This window comes from Euprymna scolopes, chromosome 45 (genome assembly GCF_053919585.1).
Source record: "Euprymna scolopes isolate OS-2025 chromosome 45, ASM5391958v1, whole genome shotgun sequence".
NCBI lineage: Eukaryota > Metazoa > Mollusca > Cephalopoda > Sepiida > Sepiolidae > Euprymna > Euprymna scolopes.
Window position 1 is genome coordinate 55,170,996 of NC_136526.1, and position 19,676 is coordinate 55,190,671.

At 31.5% G+C, this 19,676-nt stretch overlaps 1 protein-coding gene across 4 annotated transcripts in view; it reads left to right on the forward strand.

The window, feature by feature from the left end:
• Positions 1–17,702, forward strand: part of LOC145269681 (uncharacterized) — a 66,222-nt gene extending 48,520 nt beyond the window's left edge. For 2 of the 4 annotated variants that reach the window (XM_080125396.1, XM_080125397.1), the window contains 2 exons: positions 1,467–1,532; positions 16,095–17,702. In XM_080125396.1, the coding sequence (XP_079981522.1) occupies positions 1,467–1,532; positions 16,095–16,179 (151 nt within the window). In that variant the 3' untranslated portion in view covers positions 16,180–17,702. Of the gene's footprint in view, positions 1–1,466; positions 1,533–9,370; positions 13,332–16,094 lie in introns of those variants that run through there. The other 2 variants (XM_080125393.1, XM_080125392.1) reach the window with 1 other exon arrangement.
• Positions 17,703–19,676: the final 1,974 nt, after the last annotated feature.

Genomic DNA, 19,676 nt, shown 5'->3' on the forward strand with positions numbered 1-19,676 from the left:
AATAAAGAATATCATTAAACATTTACAAAGATGTTCTGATGCAATCACACAACTTTTAAGGTTATTAATTAACCCAACTAAAAATTCATTGGGTATATAATTTGAGAAATGTCTTCACACACACATGCACACACACATTCTCATTGATTTAGGCACTTTTACTCGTAAGAAAAATCTCTTACACATATCTAAAATTCATAATGATGTCGTTAATGCAGATCTGGAACGAAGTTCATACCTCAATATCAGGTCACACATAATACATTTTTTTGAAAAAAAAAACTACTTCCGTAGTTTATGGAATATGACATCTTCGTAATATTTGGATTTTTTAGATTAATGTTCTCATCTTGGGTGTTACGGTTGTAGACCCTTGTTAGGGGTCACAAATGAAAGAAACCACAAGTAGTGTAAAGTGTATAAATATAATATGTATTTATCATAAAGAATACAGGAGCCACTAAAGTGGTATGAGAGGAACGTGTTCGTAGCATGCGGTTAAGCATGGTATGAATGTCTCCCATTTAGTCTCTGAAACCAATGGTATTCATAGGACTGGTTGATTCCACTTAGTTCTCAAATGGGGATGGTTTGTACCCCACAACAGTTTCTTTCACAATGTTTTGATGAATGTAACCTCCGACCTTCTTCAGGTGTATCTTGTTGAACTTGGGAATCTTTCTGTCAAGAAGAATTTTGAATGGAACCTTTTATTTAATGTACATTGAGGGGACACAAGTGCTATGAGTTCTTAAGAACACATCCCATTAAAACTTATGTAATTTTGAATGTTATTTGCAGATTAATATTTGGCGCTTATTCAGATTGGCATTTACAGTGATAAACAAACTGAAAAAAAAGAAGAATTGTTTAATTGTACCCACTTGTCACGAAATGAAGATTGCATATTCCAAAAATCACAGAAAATTGATCAAGTATTTTTTCATTTATGAAAAACAAATTTGACATTTTTTGCAGATAAATGACAGACTAGCCCATGTTTTACTCCAGAACATAATAAGGGGAGGTAATCAGTGATTGTCTTGACAGTTTCCACACACACTAGGGTTGTCTACCCTTGTTCACTGATTCGTTGCCTCCTTTTATCTGTTAACTGTACGAACTGGACTTAAAACCCTGATAAGGCTAATTTTTTAGCGAAATATTGGAATGAAACACCAACAAAGTAAATAAAACGATTTTATCATTTCATGGCATTTTAAAGTTTTCTAATTTATCTCAAAATTCTATTCCAAATAAATGTCTTCTAAAGAGTGTTATTACTTTTCACTTCATACAAAAGAAAATTTGTAAAAAGTTGAATTTGACTTGAAAATCCTATAAAAGAAAAAAAGTCTGGATTTTGTACCGTTTATTTGTTTATTTAGATTTTTTTTTATTTTGTTTATTTTTGTTTATTTCCAAACTAGTCTTGAACTATCGTTTTTGTTTCTTCCTCTTTTCAGTCTCAAAAAAAAAAGTAAAACGTTCCAAAGAAAACAAATAAAACGAAATAAATATACGGAAAAAAGGTAAGACTAAACACAACCCGAATTGTTTTTCCTTTTGTAATATTATTAAACATTAAACATTTACAAAGATGTTCTGACTTTTTAAAAAATTACTCTTAATTTAGTATTTAATTTAATAAACAAATTTTATGTGCAAATTTCTGGAGTGATTCTTGTGGTGAGTTCCTAGTGTTTTGAAGGGCTTATTGAATTTTTCATCCCCTCTTTTTTCTTACGTTGAATAATTGTACTTTGTCATGTCGGTAAATTTCTACTTTTTTTCAACCTTAACACTCACCTTTAAAATGACAACTTTTATAAGATTTTGGGTATGCTGAAAACGAATATCACATTGAAATTTGGCCCAGACAAGTCAAGTACTTTTATTTCCAAACTGGTCTTGAACTATCGTTTTTGTTTCTTCCTCTTTTAAGTCAAAATTATTTTTCCTTTTGTAAAAGAATGATTGATTAAAAAAAAATAATTCTTAATTTAGTATTTAATTAAATCAATACGTTTTATATGTAAATTTCTGAAGTGATTTTTGTGGTGAATTCATATTGTTTCAAAAGACTTACTAATTTTTTACTAGATCCCCCCCCCCTTTTTTTTTCTTAGGTTCTGGATATGACCTTAAACTATATCCGATGGTGAGGCCGCAGCTTGCGGGCTTTGGGGAGTGTGGAGCCATCCTTTAATTGCCATTGCTCCCAGGTCCACTCTTACCCGGAGTGGTAGTGTCTGTTAGGGTTCCAACTATGGGTTAAATAGAAACCGACTTGAAAAAAACAAACAAATATATTCTATTAAAACATTGTTCTTCAAAATCACTGAATTCGGCATTAAATAACCTGAAAAGGGTTGATATGCCATAAAACAACCAACCAATCCAATTTTTTTTCTTACGTTGAATAATTGTACTTTGTCATGTCGGTAAATTTCTACTTTCTTTCAACCTTAACACTCACCTTTAAAATGACAGATTTTATAGGATTTTGAGTATGCTGAAAATGAATATCATATTGAAATTTGGCACAGACAATTCAAGTAGTTTTTATTATGCAATGAAATCCCTTGTAATCACTGATGACCATTTTGTATGTCCAAGCCTGCATACATTTTCGACGCACATGTAAACAAAACCGCAAGAGACAAATCAAATGAGATAGCAACTAATTTTTCAAATTAAACTAAGGTAAAATCATAGTCTCTGTTATTTTCACCTAGTAACAAAAACTGATTTTTGAGTACTTTCGCAAACCAAATTTCTATAATTGTTGGCCTGGGTAGACCGGCAGTTAACATAAACTGCCCGAATATGCTGAACACTGATCAAGTTGTATTTCATTTTGTTGTTTTTTTATTTTTTTTGTTTTCATTGTAATTTGCATCCAATAAATGTTATTTTTGTTTCCTTGTGTTTTAAAATTTGATGCTCAGGTGGTTTACATAAGATGCTGGTTTTTTTAATTTATTTATTTTTTTTTTTATTACATTTTCACCCCAAACAAGGCAAATTGCCACTTTGGTGTAGGGGGCTACTATCAGGGGCAACAACTACTGGGGTACTATGTAGGGATTTGGGCAGCAAGGTGTCGGTTCACGTTACACTTGAACTTCTGCACGTCAGTACTGTTGGGGAAGCAGGGACCTGGAATGGAATTCCAGAGTCTTGCGGTTCTGGGGAAGAAACTATTGGAGTAAAAAGTTCTTTTACATCTAGGGACCTCTACAGTGTGGGGGTGGGATCTAGTAGCCTGTCGGGTTTGTCGAGGGTGCTCGCGTCGTGGGGGCACAAGTGATTGCAGTTCGTCAGAGCATTCACCACTAAAATACTTGTAGAAAAGGCAGAGGGATGCAACATTTCGTCGATGGGACAGAGGCTGAAGCTTAGATGCCAGTTCAGGGCCTATCAGGTTTGCAACTCTCTTTTGAACCTTGTCAAGGAGCGAGAGACTAGTAGCAGATGCACCAGCCCAGATGTGGCAGCAATACTCCATACATGGGCGAATGGTGGCCTTATAGAGGTACATGATACTTTCGGGTGTTAGTAGTTTTCTAGCACGGTAGAGAGAGCCTACCTTTCTTGCAGCGGCCCTGGCAATGCCTTGGTTGAGCTCATGTGAGCATCAGGGAAATCTGATGCGCAAAATGCAAAATACCAATTTACCCTCCCTGTTTTTAAATAACTGCACTTTTTCATGGCTGCCAAATTGAGGTCACCCATTTCCGCTAGTGTGAGAGTAAAAATAATAGCCTCTATAACAAAACTACAGTAAAAAGAAAAAACTTTTAAATAATTTTAATTTGTAGAAAACAAGCTTTCAAGTATTTTTATTTATTTTTTTGTAGATACGAAAAACATTTTTTCAACCCCCACCTCTAATTTCTGATCTGTAAACTATACAACATGTGTTTTGCTCTGAATTTAAGAGCCATTTATAAAACTCCATGGAATAAGCAAATTAGTTTTTCATCTGTATCTTTTGTTCTGAAGTTGAAAATAAAATGCCTTTCAGAATAAACACCTTCAACCTCTCCATGTTAAGAACGGCTTTCAGAATAAACACCCGTTGAAGGTTGGGCAACCAGTGCACATTGACCGTCTTTGGGTGATCCCCCAGTGCACTTTCACCAAATGCTGTAAATCCTATTTGCAAAATTATAACTTCCTTACGATAATTATCGCAAATTTTGAGCATTTTTATATGCTTAGGAACCCTATAAATATTAATATCAATATTAATAAAACCAATTTTAAAAAATTTGTTTGCACACTGTTATGTTCATCTTTTAACTTCAAACAATCTGTTACATTTTGTTACGGTTTTTGTGTCTGAATATAGGGGTAATGGAACGCTGCAAACATATTAATTAAAAATAAAAAGATTTTAAAAAAAAGTTAATTTGAAAAAAAAAAGAAATTTTATTATAAAGAAAAGAAAAGAAAAACAAAATTGAAAGGAAAACTAATTACTAATAATCTTTTTACAATCGTTAGTGCAAGGGGAATAACTCTGTTTTCTAGTTATTTCCCTTTGGATTTAAGTAATTGTTTTTTAGTAATGCTTGTTTTGATAGTTTAGATATAAATGCCTTTAATCAAATATAATTCAGAAAAATTTACATTCACCAGTTATAGATGAAAGAGATTTTTTCTCTGTATCTTGTTGTCCAGTTCATCTGTTATTTAACGACTCAAATTTTGCGTATGATTTCTTTGATCGGAGTCCTAAGGTCTGGTCGCCTATGAACGTTTCCCAGTGCTGTATTATAACTGACTATAAATAGCAATCGTCTGCTATTTATAGTTGCCACTAGAGAAGGTTCTAGTGAAAACAGAAAAGAATACTTTCTGTTTCATCTTTTGAAAATCTCCAGAGACGTTAAAAAAAGTTTTAGATTCAAATTTTTTATATCATTTTATGCAATCTTTTATTGTTATTTCTTTGTAATTATGTAATTTATTATATTTTATAATTTTATAGTATTATATATTTTATATATTTTAAGTATTTTTATTTTGTTATAATTATTAATTATATTAATAATTATTTTTATTATATTTTATTTTTATTATATGTTATTATTTCGATAATTAATATTATCATTATAATTATTAATTATATTAATAATTATTTTTATTATATGTTATTATTTGAATAATTAATATTATCATTATAATTATTAATTATATTAATAATTATTTTTATTATATGTTATTTCGATAATTAATATTATCATTATAATTATTAATTATATTAATAATTATTTTTATTATATTTTATTATATGTTATTATTTGGATAATTAATATTTTGTGTAATAAATCAATTTCTTCATATCATAAGAGGAAAATATGTCCTCTTGTCCTCTTATGACACATTTATCTCCATATTTTGATTGCATAAATCCTACTCTGGACCAAAGTGCCGTAGGTTATGAACAACAGATGTCCCATACAAATTTATCATGTCTAGACTATTAACCACTAAGTTTGTTCTAGTCTTAACTCTGAACTTTCAATTCTCTCATTATGTTGAATAACTGCACTTTGTCACACGTTTCCACTGGTGTAAGTCCCAAAATAATTTTCACCTGATAATAAAATTCCAGTAAAATACTAAAATTAAAAAAAAATCATTTAAAAAAAAAACTTTCAAATAGTTTTTTGTGTTTTTTGTTGTTTTAGTTTTTTATTCGTTTTATTAAATTCATAAATTTATTATTCATTTTATTAAATTCATAAATTTATTATTCATTTAAAAAAGGATAAAAATAACAATTTCGTTGAAATATTCAGCATTATTATGAGATTTAATTTTGTTATAGAAAATTATAAAATATCAAAAATTTTTAATATGTCAATACGTTTATTTTATTGTTATATTGCCAATTATTGCCGAAACTAACGCTTAATTTAATAGTATTTTTTATTAAAAATTTTATGGAGAATTGCACTTTAGTCTTAAGTCTTAATTCTCTTTCCATGCTGAATAGCTACACTTTGTCATAGCCAAATGTAAATTCACACGTTTCTACTGATGTAAGTTCCAAAATAATCCCATGTTTTTTTCGCTCGGTACTTAAAATTATAGTAAAATAATAATTAAAAAAGAAAAATTAATTAAAAGAAACACGATTTCAGATATTTCTTTGTGTTTTTTGTTTGTTTGAGATTTTTTAGTCATTTTATTAAATCTATGAATGTAATTATTATTCATTTAATTATTTAGTCATTTTATTAAATTTATAAATGTAATTATTATTCATTTAATTATTTAGTCATTTTATTAAATTTATAAATGTAATTATTATCCATTTAATTATTTAGTCATTTTATTAAATCTATAAATGTAATTATTATTCATTTAATTATTTAGTCATTTTATTAAATTTATAAATGTAATTATTATTCATTTAATTATTTAGTCATTTTATTAAATTTATAAATGTAATTATTATTCATTTAATTCTTTGACATTATGAGATTAAATTTGTTATAGAAAATTTTTAAAATATTAAAAATTGGTAATATTTCAATTCCTTTGATTTTATTGCTTGTTCATTTATAAATTTGTAATATATTGCAAATTATTACTGTAACTATAGCTTAATTTAATAGTATTTTTATTAAAATTTAATGGAGAATGTTACTAAGGAAACTTAATAAAATTTAGAAATATTTTTCCTAAATTAAGATTAACTATTTAGTTAAAAGGAGGTGTAAACCAAATAATTTTTCTTTTACGTTCTTTTAGGTTTATTTGTATAGAATGTAAGTTTAACGTAATTTTATGTTCTGGTAACCACAATCTTTTAGGGCTTTATTATAAAAGATTTTGTGAGCGTCCAAAATTTATTTAGTAGATGACTTATTAGTAATTCTTATACTAATAAATTTTTTTATGTCAAATATTTGCACTTTATCAGGACAGCCAAATATGGCGTCACACATTTTCGCCTGTGTTATTTTTGCTCAGTAACCAAACTTATTATAAAAAGAAAAAATCTTTAAAATAATTTTAATTAAAGCAAAAGAACTTTTGTATTTTTATTTCTTTATGTTTTGTAGATGCGAAAAAACATTATTTCATCCCCCTTCCAATATCTGATCTGTAAACTATACAATATGAATATGGAATTTCGTTTTAGTCTTTTTAATTCTCATGGTGGCCAAATGTGATTTCACACATTTTCACTGATGTAAGGTCCAAAATAATTTTCCGTTATTTTCACCCGATTATAAAAATTACAGTAAAATAATAGTTTTAAAAAAATGGAATTTAAACAAAAAATAATTTATTTCTTTTGATTTTGTTTGTTTTAGTTTTTTTAGTTATTTTATTAAATTTATAAATGTATTTTATTAAATTTATAAATGTATTTTATTAAATTTATAAATGTATTTTATTAAATTTATAAATGTATTTTATTAAATTTATAAATGTATTTTATTAAATTTATAAATGTATTTTATTAAATTTATAAATGTATTTTATTAAATTTATAAATGTATTTTATTAAATTTATAAATGTATTTTATTAAATTTATAAATGTATTTTATTAAATTTATAAATGTATTTTATTAAATTTATTTATTGTATTATTCGTTTATTTTAAAAGAAAACAATTTCTTTGCAATATTCAGCATTATTATGAGATTTAATTGTGTTATATAAAATTATAAAGTATCAAAATTTTGTAATTGTTCATATATATATATATTTTTTTTTTACAAAGGCATCACCACATTATCAAGGCCCAGAGGCCACTCAAGGATAAGGGTTAAAGAGTGTACAGTAGAAATTGGTCAATATAGTAATCATTAGTAATGAAAATTTGGTAAATTTAATAACTTATATGGAACGGCTCATCAAGAACTTATTTACTTTAGACTTGAACACAACCATATTGTAGTCAGCCGGAAAGCAGGAAAACGGAAGACAATTCCACAGGCGTGCAGTTCTAAGAAAGAAGCTTTGTTCATGGACTCTACGTTTAGGTTTAGGCACAGATAAAGAGTGGGGGAAATTATTGATAGTGTTTACAGCTAGACGAGTGTTTCTTGTGAAAGTTTGGCGAGGGGGGACCATAGATTGAAGCTCAGTTGAACACTTTCCATGAAACGAGCATGCATGTTTGACAAGTATAGATTGAGGCTGTGTCGGCTCGTGGAAGCATCTTGGAATAAAATAAAAAAATATAGAATAAAGAGACAAACTTAAAAAAACAGTCTAAGATGCAAAATAATAATTTTTTTCTATATTTTTTATTTTGTTCTGGGATGTTTCTGTGAACCATCACATTTTCAGCTTCATATTTGGGGAACATGTATGCAATTTTGGATTAATACAAGAGAGTTCTATGTGTGCATTCACAACAAAAGTAACCTTGATGGACTTTTTACTTCCATGGGAAAAAAAAAGAGAAAGAAAGAAGCCAACAAAGCTAAAGAACTCTTTCTCTGATGAAAGCTTTTAATTCCGAAAAAAAATAAGAAAAAATTCAAAACAGTTTTCCGATTTAAAAATAGCAGTCATATTGAGAACTTATATTTTTTCTTCTGATTACAAAAGGAAGTTTAATGCAGCATAATTGGCATGTGGTTTAAATTAACACCTAAATCAAACAATGGCTGTTTTTCTTTCTAGTAGATAGATAGATAGATTGGTAGATAGATAAAAAGAAAGAAACAACCTTTGGATATATAATTTTTTATGGAAATCACCCCCAAACAAGGCGTGAAGCCCCTTAATGTAAAGATCTAACCAAAACAAAAGATGATTATTGCCAGGACAGATGAATGGCTGTAGTGTAAATAAAAAAATCAAGGTTAAAAGTAAGGGGAAAAAATGTCAGCAGGAAGAGAGTTCCACAAGCCTGTAGTTCTTGGAATCAGAGGCTGTAAGATGTAAAAATAGCAAATTGATGAAGATAACTTGACCAAGTCAAATGAGCGGTAACAAATGAGGTAGGGAATAGATATGACAATTCTGAAGAACACCATAATATGTTTAAATTACCATCAAGTTCTGTTGAGGTATAAAAACAGTAAATTGATGGAGATCAAGGAGTCAAACGAGCAGGAACAAATGATGCAGAAAAACTAATAAAAGATCAGTTCTGAAAAACACCATATGTTATTATTACCAATGTAAAATATCCCTGCCTTCAAGTTCCATTGAGTCGCTAATACTTATGCACATGGGGAAAGGATAAAACTCTATTTTCTCACCATAATGTTGATTCTTAAATCAAATTAGGCAACCAACCTAGGAGAAGGAAATTCTAAACTAATAGCACAACTGTTTTTGTGATAAAATATATTTTTTAACATAATTCTATTTTATTTGCAGAAAAAATTGCAGTGAAGAATGAATTATTTCTGAAGGAAATTATTGCTGAGAAATCGTAATCTCTTCTGCATTTTGACCATTCAAGAAAAAAAATACATGGAAGAAGAAAACCAGGTGTTAGACCCAAGGGAGGCTGTTTAATTCATAAAGATTACATAAAACTAAAAAAAAAACACTTTATATGTGAATTTGAATTCTCTGATATTTTGATCTAAAAAAATCTCAAACAGAAGAAAAATCATCTTGTACGTAATAACTTTCATTTGTACTACCCTATCCGTGTCCCGGCTTTGCCCGAGAATGTGGTTTATTCCAAAATTTCCATTTTGCAAATTAAAATTAACGGTTTACAGCAACAGAAAAAAGTCATTAACCCTAACTCCTGTTGGTAATACAATACAATATATGGTGAGAAGGAACACTGGCCTATACACCCCAGATTAGTCTCTCAATACACATCATCCCTAGACTTGTAGTCAAAACGAAGCGGGTGATTCCTCCAATGTTTGTCTAATCTGACTTTGGAGGCATTGAGTGACTCTGCAGATATGACTTCTTTCGATTATTCGTATTCTTTCTCCTTTTGTTCCCCCTCTCTCTCTTTCTAAAACAAAACAGAAAGGAGAGAAAATAATTATTTTAGAATGCGAAGTAGTGAATCATTTTGATATATACATTGAAGGTAAAAAGATCAAACTGACGTGAGAAAATATAGGCAATAATTTTTCTTAGTTGGTATAAAGTTTGAGATGTACAGTAAATTCTTAAATTAACAATTGGATACATACAAAAACTATAACGGAATCAAGTGTTAGACTCAAGAGGCTGCTTGGTTTCTAAGAATTACATAAAGAAAACTAAACAAAAATTATTATTTTATTTGTGGACTTTAATTTGTTGAGAGTTTTAGCTTAAAAAACATGCAAAAGAAAACAGGAGAAAAACCATATTCTTGCGAAATCTGCTCAGCTGCATTTTCAAGAAAGGATGGATATAAAAGACACATGCGGATACACAGTGGAGAAAAACCATATTCTTGTAAACTGTGTGGATCTGCGTTCAAGAATAATTCCAATTTAACAAACCACATACGAACACATACAGGAGAAAAACCATATTCTTGTGACATGTGTGAATTAAAATTTTCACATAGTTCAAACTTGATCAGACACAAACGAAGTCACACTGACGGGAAGCCATATTCTTGTATCATATGTGGATCTAAATTTTCCCAGAATTCCATCTTAAAACAACACTTGCAAACCCACACGCACGAAAAACGTTATTCTTGTGAAACATGTGGACGTGCTTTTATTACAAGTTCAAACTTACAGATACACATGCAAAAACACATTGCTAAAAAGAATCATCCATGCCTTGTATGCGGGTTCGTGTTTTCCAGTAGCTTTGGCTTGAAACAACACATGCATGTGCACACTGGGGAGAGACCATTTCAGTGTGATGTATGTCCGATGGCGTTCTCAAAGAATTCTGATCTTAAGCGACACGTGAGAACGCATACTGGCGATAAACCATATTCATGTGAGATATGTTCAAGTACATTTTCACGGAAGTCGACCTTACAAAAACACATGCAAACGCACAGCGAAGAGAAACGATATTCTTGTGAAATATGCGATGCAAGATTTTCAGTGAGTTCGAACTTACAACGTCACATGCGAACGCACACGGGTGAAAAGCCTTTTCCGTGCAATACTTGCGATTCAGCATTCGCATCGAGCGACCACTTGAAAAGACATTTGCGAACGCACAGTGGAGAGAAGCCTTATTCTTGCCTCGTCTGTGAATCGTCGTTTTCTGATGCTTCTGTTTTGGTGAAACATGTTCGGACTCACACTGGAGAGAAACCTTATTCTTGTCAAGTCTGCAGAGCTGCGTTTTCAGATTTTAAGCACTTGAAAAAACACATACAAACACACACAGGGTTGGAGTTTCTGGAATAGCAAATGAATATTTGCATCTGATAGGATTCTCCATTCTCAGCAAAAAAAAATGTTTTAAAAAATATTGAAAAACCTTTTAACGTATATAGAATTATATAAAAATGTACTTCTAACTTAATATAACATAGATAAACTTATACTAGAACTTGAATACCTACACTATCTTCGTTGGAGTCTCTGGAATAACTAAAGAATATTTGCATTCCGGTAGGATTCTCCATCCCATGCAAAAATATTGTTTTAAAAAGTGAAAAATCTTATAAAATATATAGAACTACATTTTCATATATATAACAGTGTCTTACGTCTTTGTGCACAGGAGACCGCATTTTTAGTAGTTGTCATTTCTTTGTTTAATTTCATGTTGAATATTTTTGAACAGGCTGCATTATCTTAATGCTTATTTGGGAATAATTTTTCCTTTGCCCAGGTAGTGCCCTCAAAATGAAGAGCGACATGTATGTATTTTCAAATGCAGTATATGTGCACATATCTTAAGATTATCTAACTGTTCTGTTGGCTACACAATTTAAATTCTAAGACTGAAATCATCTTTGAGCTCCATCCAACACCTTTATTCCCACAACCATTGTAACGGCTGTATAAAAATAGAAATGGAAATAAATCCTATTGTACTTAAATTTTCATGTAGTTCTAGCTTAATATAACATAGACAAATGCACACTTAAACTTGGATGCCTACTAGGCACTATCCTCAACTATTTAGGGTCTTTATCTTGGCACGATAATACTTTCCCCTAGAAGTAAATTATGATTAAATATTCAAAATCAAATAGTATTTGCTGGAGAAAAATCTTATTCTTGAGCAGAACTGCATTTTCAGATTGCAATAGCTTGAAAAAATATGTAGAAACACACAAATCTGGAATAGCAAATAAATGACTGCATCTGGTAGGATTCACCATCCTCAGCAAAAGAAAATTGTTTTAAAAATAACTAAAAACCCTTTTCTTTGAAAATATATATAACTACATTTATATAATTTATAAAATATATAGAACTACATTTTTCAAAATTACTGACCCCCAACTCTATATCCGTGGTTTTCTTATTTATCTTCTATTCTGGGCATCTCACAAAATACAAAAGGCTGGGGTCCTGGATATGACCTTAAACTATATCCAGTGGTGAGGCCCCAGCTTGCAGGTTTTGGGAGTGTGGAGCCACCCTTTAATTGCCATTGCTCTCATATCCACTCTGACCCGTAGTGGTAGTAGCTGTTAGGGTCCCAACTATGGGTTAAATAGAAACCGACTTGAAAACAACAAATATGTTTAAACAATTTTCTTCAAAATCTTTGGATTTGGCATTAAAAAACATGAAAAGGGTCGATATGGTGTAAAACAAAACCAACCAACAAAAGGCTGGAGAAACAAAAGCAAACAAAAGATCGAATACATTCCATAGATATCAGTTGTGTGTGTAACACCATCGAGATGCTAATCACAAGCATATCTTAATTTTCTGTGGATGTTAATCGATTCATCTCTCAATATGCTCAAAACCACAACATTGCACAACTCACATTACTAACAACCCTATTTCAGTTCTTGTAAAGTTTGTGGGTTTATATTTTCAATTTGAAAATCAAGACACACAAATCAATGTTTCCACTGCAAAGTGATGCAGCTTAATAGATCAGCAAACATCTGGAAATATTTACCAACACACACAGGCAAACAAACCAAAAAGACCATTAAACAGAAGGAATGCTCATACATTAAGAGTCTCTGGAATAGCGGATGAATTTTTGGATCAATAACGTAGACACACTAGAACTGAAAGAAATCCAGTAATGTGGAGAACCCAAATAATACAAATGAAAATCTTATTTAAAAATTTATTTAAAAAATGATTAAATTCATAGTCTGTACGATTTTATTTTATTTGAGCTTTTTATAAAAATTACCGCCAGTCTATTTTAACAATGTTGTGTGTGTAATCAATATTTGCTTGAATAAATATCGGAATTTTCATTAATTGTTTAATTAACTCTCTTTTTCTTTCACGGGACAATATAACAATGAACAGAAATGAAAGTACATATATGGAGTTGAAATCGTAATATTTTGAAATGCGTGCATAACCATTTCCACCAAGTTTTTCATTTTCTAAGAAAACATCCATTAAAGTTTAAAAACATCCATTAAAGTTGAAAAACATCCATTAAAGTTGAAAAACATCCATTAAAGTTTAAAAACACACGCCCGAAGTCTCACATCGGAACAGGAAAAGATAACAAAATATCAAGACCTAAAAAATGATCTAAAAAACGACATGGTCTCTAAAAGAAATAAAAATTATACTGGTTGTGATAGGAGAAACTAGCTTAATAAAAAGGAATCTTCAGAAATACTTAGGAGCAATCCCTGGAAGACCAAGCTGTAATGAAATACAAATAGCAACCATAAAGGGAATAGTGTCGATTCTTAAAAGAACCCTTGGATATAAATTCAAATGCTAATGGAATCAAGTGTTAGCTCCAGGAGGAACTAACCCCTTGATTTCTTAAAACTAACTGTAAAAACTAGTCAAATAAAAAAAAGGAAACTTGAACGCCTACTAGACACTATCTTCGACTTTCTAAAGTATTTCTGCATAGGGTTTCGTAGAGACAACCTGAGACAAAAAATAACACAAAGCTAGATATTCCACCAGACCAGAATAATTTAAAAAAAAAACAGATTTGTTCATATTTTTTCTGTAACAAATGAAGTTTATCAACATGAGACATTTATATGAATTTATATTCACTCACCTGACATTGTGTGTTTTTTTCTAGTGGTTGGTTAAAACAATAATAAATCTAACCTGGAATTTTAGATAAATGTGTCTTGTTATTTATGAAGACAAAACATGAATCGATAATATGTTTGAATTTGGTTTGAAAGGTAATGTCGAACATTTTTTTAATTAAATATTTCTGCGCTATTTTAATTTTTTTCTTTGGTTTTCCTAATATAGATTTTTAAAAAGAAAACTATATGTTTCGGAATTCTCAAATGATTATTGAGATTTTGTATTATTTATTAGTTAATGTGTTTGAATTTGGTTTGAAAGGTAATGTCGGACATTTTTTAAATTAAATATTCATAATAATTATTTTTGATTTTTTTTTCTTTGATTTCTGATTTTCGGAATTCTCAAATGATTATTGATGTTTTGTATTATTTAAAAAGTTCAGTTTGCAGATAAATAATGTATACTATAGATCCTATACTAAGAATAGGTTTTGATAATGCAGATAAATCATTGGCTACTATTTTATGCTAACCTGGATAATTGTATCTGTTCGTTTGGAAAACAAGACATATGGATCTCTACCTTCATATAAAAGGAACTTTGTGTGAGTTCGTTCCCTCTGCACTCTAAAGCGGCTGTTGATTGCCCATTATTTACTACACTGTTGTACATTTTCCAGAAATCCTAATTCCTAATTTTTGCGTTTCGATGCGTTTTCTTGTGGTTTTGATATATTCTCTCTTAGCTGTCGCTACTTTCTTACAATTACTTCTAGTTTCTATAAACTTTTGTTTGTACTAGAATTATGTCAGATAAATCTGTGGTATGCATGTTGCCCCTGAACAATGGCTGCTGCGCAAGTAGAAGTAAACCATTGGGGAGGGTGGGGTTTGCTATAGAACTTTCGTGTGGGAAGATGTGCTTCAATTGCTGCTTTGAACAATTCAGTGGTCTTATTTACGCACTGTTCCACAGGAAGAGAAAAGATATTTCGCCATGGATCATCTTTGATGTGATCTGTAATGGCATCTCAGTAAGACTTATTTCATTACCAAATATAGCATTATTTGTGTATTTTTTTTCTGTAAAAATTAATGGTTTGTCAAGATGTGACATTTGATCTTTTTTGAACTTTTATTTGCATGTGAATCTTTATCATATCAAAGGAACTTTGGTTGTGTGTGTGTGTGTGTGTGTGTGCGCGCACGCGCATGTGTGTGTTAGTTCGTTCTCTATGGACTCGAAAACGACTGAACCAATTTTTATGAAATTTCACATGAAGGTACTTTATGCACCTGGCAGTGTTCTTAGATAGGTTTTGTATCAGAATGTCTTCAAAACCTTTGTTTTTTCAGTATGAACTGCTTTCTGTGTTGTTTCTTATTTTTCTAAGACATACACACATTAAAATTTATAAATTCATTTGCGTCGGAATTACAGCATTCATTCACACCAAACCTCTTGGGTCAAAAAGCAGGATGCTTGAGAAATGGCTGATGTTGCTGAAAGCATGTTTTGGCTAAATCCAGCACCGATTGGTAAAAAATATGAATTTTTGACCAATCAGGGCTCGATTTAAAAAAAACTTATTTTTGCAAGTCTCAAGGAGCCGCTAAAGTAATATAAAAGGCAAGGAGAACTTCTCTCATCAGAGAGAGAGAGAGAGAGAGAGAGAAAGAGAGAGAGAGAGAGAGAGAGAGAGAGATAACCGACACCAACAGTAACACTCACCGAGTGAAATTCAGTACTGAAATGACAGCTTTTCTCACACGTCAAAGAACATTGCTTGACTCTCTCTTTCTCTCACTTCGCTAAAACACGTCGTCAGATTTTTTCTCTCACGCTCTCAAGTCTTTAACTTCTTTGTCCCTTCTTTCTTTCATACAGACTGCCACCTTGGTGCACACTTAAACGTATTTTTTTTTCTTTTAACGGAAATAAACGAAAGTTTATTTTACATTATTTGGTAAAGTATTTCTTTTATTTATTTATTTCAGGGGATTTATGCAAGTTCCCAACAATTCCCTGAAAATGATAATTGGCGTTCTGTTTGTAGATAGTCTACCAAATAATTTGTTGTAATATGCAACCAAGGAAAATGAAAAAAGAGAGAAAGAGCTGATTAATGAAAATCAGAAGCATAACACTTATCCCTGAGTGGCTTCCGGGCTTTGATAAGTGGTGACCACTGTGTAAAAAAAAACAAAAAACTTCAAACTGTTAAAATTGGGGCAAGAGATTTTGTGGTTCTCTGTATTAGTTTCTAGGCAAGTCTTGAATTGAAAACATGTTTCATTTCAGAAGAGTTTCCAATGGATAGCTATTCTGTACAAGTCTTGGAGATGAAACTGTAGCAGACGAACTTGCAAGAAGCACAGTAGCAGGAGTTAATTCTCGTGGCTCGAGATTTTAAATCCATTTTCTCCCTGGTTTATCCAATCACATGCTAGCTCTCAATTACGTGACAGAGTACATAAAAGGCAAAATTCGGCACACCGTTACTCTCTTTCTTCCTGGCTTTCTCTGGCAGCAGACATTATTTGCCTGGGCCTTTAGCCCCAGGCCGAACGTGAGTACAACAAGCCAACATGGCTATCGTCAAATCTTGCTTCCACGTGCGCTTCACAAACGTACTCTTTCCAATCACGAGGCACTAACCCTTTTCCCCACCTCTACTATTAGACATGTTGCGGATCAGGATATAAATACCCTAACTCGCTACAAGAAAAAATAATGAAATGAATTGAATGAAGGAAACAAAGAACTCAAATGCTGGAATAAAATAAACATGTCGTTTATTTTCTGTTGAGAAATGAAAGTCTTGGGTGTACATTCAGCCGTTGACAACTACGCGCATGGAAGGAAAGGGGAATGCAATAGAGAAACGTGAAGTGGCAAGCCGGCTTGTAGAAAGAGAGGGTTAAGATTAGTAGAGTGTCGCGCACGTGTCTGTGTTGATAGACCAAAGCCGAAGGGGAGATAGAGTGAGAAAGTCAATCCAGGTTATGGAGATAGAAAGCGAATAAAGTGTACGTACTGTTTGTTAGCTTTTTGTCTCACATAGTAGCAAGTGGCATGAGGTATGCGCATGCCGAAAAGGCACGCTGTCTGTCCGTAGACCGTCCAGCTAGGAGGCTGGTCTGAAGAGGCTGGAAACAGCTTGTCTCTTGCTTTTATAGTCGTTTCAGTCGTCTTTTGCGCATGTGTGGATTTCCTTTGAAAGGAAGTGACGTTGTCCATCTGTGTTTACATATGTGTATGTGAGTACATGGGTGTGTGTTAGCGTGTGTATACATGTGAAATGTGAGTGTATATATGCGAACGTGAATATATGTATGTGGGCGCATATGTTTGCGTGCACGTATGTATGTGACAAGTAATATAGCTTGAGATGTGAATGCGTGTTTTTGTGTGAGACTAGAAAAGGCTTGTGAAAACGCACGCTTCTACAAACGTAAACACATTGAACACTTGTCTCTTGTCTAGTCTTCGTCTCCACATCAGGAACTCTTTTCACTACTACTATAAATACTGCATAAACACTGAACTCTCCTACTAACTCATTTCTCTCTTGTACACGCTACTAACGAAGATAACAAATAAAGTTGTTTATTAAATGTTAAAAATGAGATTTCCTTTCGTTGTCTTCATTATTAACTAAAATATCACTACAAAAAGCGTTTTAGGTGGGTAGCTGCTCTGTATGTCTTGGACTTAAAAACTTTGCATGCAAAGAGTAAGAGATTTTTCTCGTGTGGACACGAAAAAATCATGTGCAGGAATGCTAAAAGATTCAATATTTTTATGGAGCAATTCTGGTTTCTGATTGGTTGCTAACAGATGTGGCTTAATTTGATTGGTCAGTTCTTATCGCCAGTAGAACTTCAAGCTTTTTTCAATCGTACACCAGTATAAAAATATTGCAACAGCAAGCCTTAAATTTAAGGCTGAAAAAGTCGAAGCCAGCAAATCATTCTGAAACATTATCAAAAATTATTCAATGTAGCTTAGGCCAGTGGTTTCCAACATCTGGGTCACTAGGTGTATCAGAAGCGGCCATTAAAAATGCCTGATAAGAACGTTATTGATTCAACTTACTATTTTTCGAAGCTTATAACTACTTGAAAAATGTAATTCAAACCCTAATTTTTTTTTTCATTTAAAAGAGCAAAGACTAACATTTTAAAAAATAACAGGTTTAATAGCAAATTATGCAATATTCGTTTTTTTTTTAAAGCGGTTTTCTTTAAAAAAGATATAAAGAAAATCAACATATTTTGACTTGCTTCGATAAATATATGTATATATAAATGCCACAAAATCACTTATCTATAAAAGAATACTATTAAATGGGTAGTTCCATTCTTCATTGTTAAGAATATTTATATTTTAAATTCCATGTATTTTTTAAATAAATGGATTTTTTAAAGCGTGGGTCGTGGAAAACCGCATTTTCGCAACGCGTTTTGTGCCAAGCTTAAAAGAGCCGCTCCTGCTACTATGAAATCATAAAAATGGGCCAATCTTCTCACAAGATATCTAGCAATAACATACGGAAATTTCAAGGATGTACGACAATTTTAAATGCTTGTACAAAAATGTCTAGAAACTTGTTCAAGGCACCTCATAATACTTGAGCTGAATAACTTGACTCTTAAAAAACTGTACAAATAATGAGTTTAATTCTGCACATATTCAATGGCAATATTTGAATACTGAATATTTCTCTAGATGCGTTTTCTATCATCTATTAATTTATATATCTCCTTAATTTATGTTGAAGCGGTACAAGTGTTTGTAGTTCGTCAGAGCATCCACCATTAAAATATTTGTAGAACAGGCAGAGGGATGCAACATTTCGTCGATGGGACAGAGGCTGAAGCTTAGATGACAGTTCATGACCTATCAGGTTGGTGACTCTCTTTTGAACCCTGTCCAGGAGTGAGAGAAGCAGCAGATGCACCAGCCCAAATATGACAACAGTATTCCATAGATGAGTGAATGGTGGCTGTTAGTAGTTGAACACAAGACTGTTAATACATGTAAAGAAGTATATAAACATATAAATGACGGATTTCAACAACGGATACGGAGAGAATATTTTATTCGGCTTCTCACTAACTACCGAGTATATATAATAATGGCCGCTTCCCCACTTCCGACCGGAAACCGCCTCACTCGCAGGGAGAGTTTTTTTTAATTAATTAATTGGTATCTTTGTTAAAATATACGTTTGCAGATTTTTCAAAAATAGTTTCTTTTATCAATTTTGATTTTGCTGGGAATACTCATTTCCTTGCTATTTCAGAGAAGTCTTATAATTCTAACAGTCCCTTTAAGTGTAATTCTTTGAATGTTTTCTACACTTGATTCACCGGGTATGTTCGCCAAGTAAGGTTAAAAATGTTTTTCACAAGTGGTGACACATAGGGCTGGAATCATTTAAATCCTCTTAAAATTCCATTTTTTTTTTCATGTACATACGACCTCGGTATTTAGTTTACTTCAATTTCTTAAAACCCTCCAATAATGAAATAACAAAAAATCAATTCATATAAACCATTCATGCATCAAAAGTT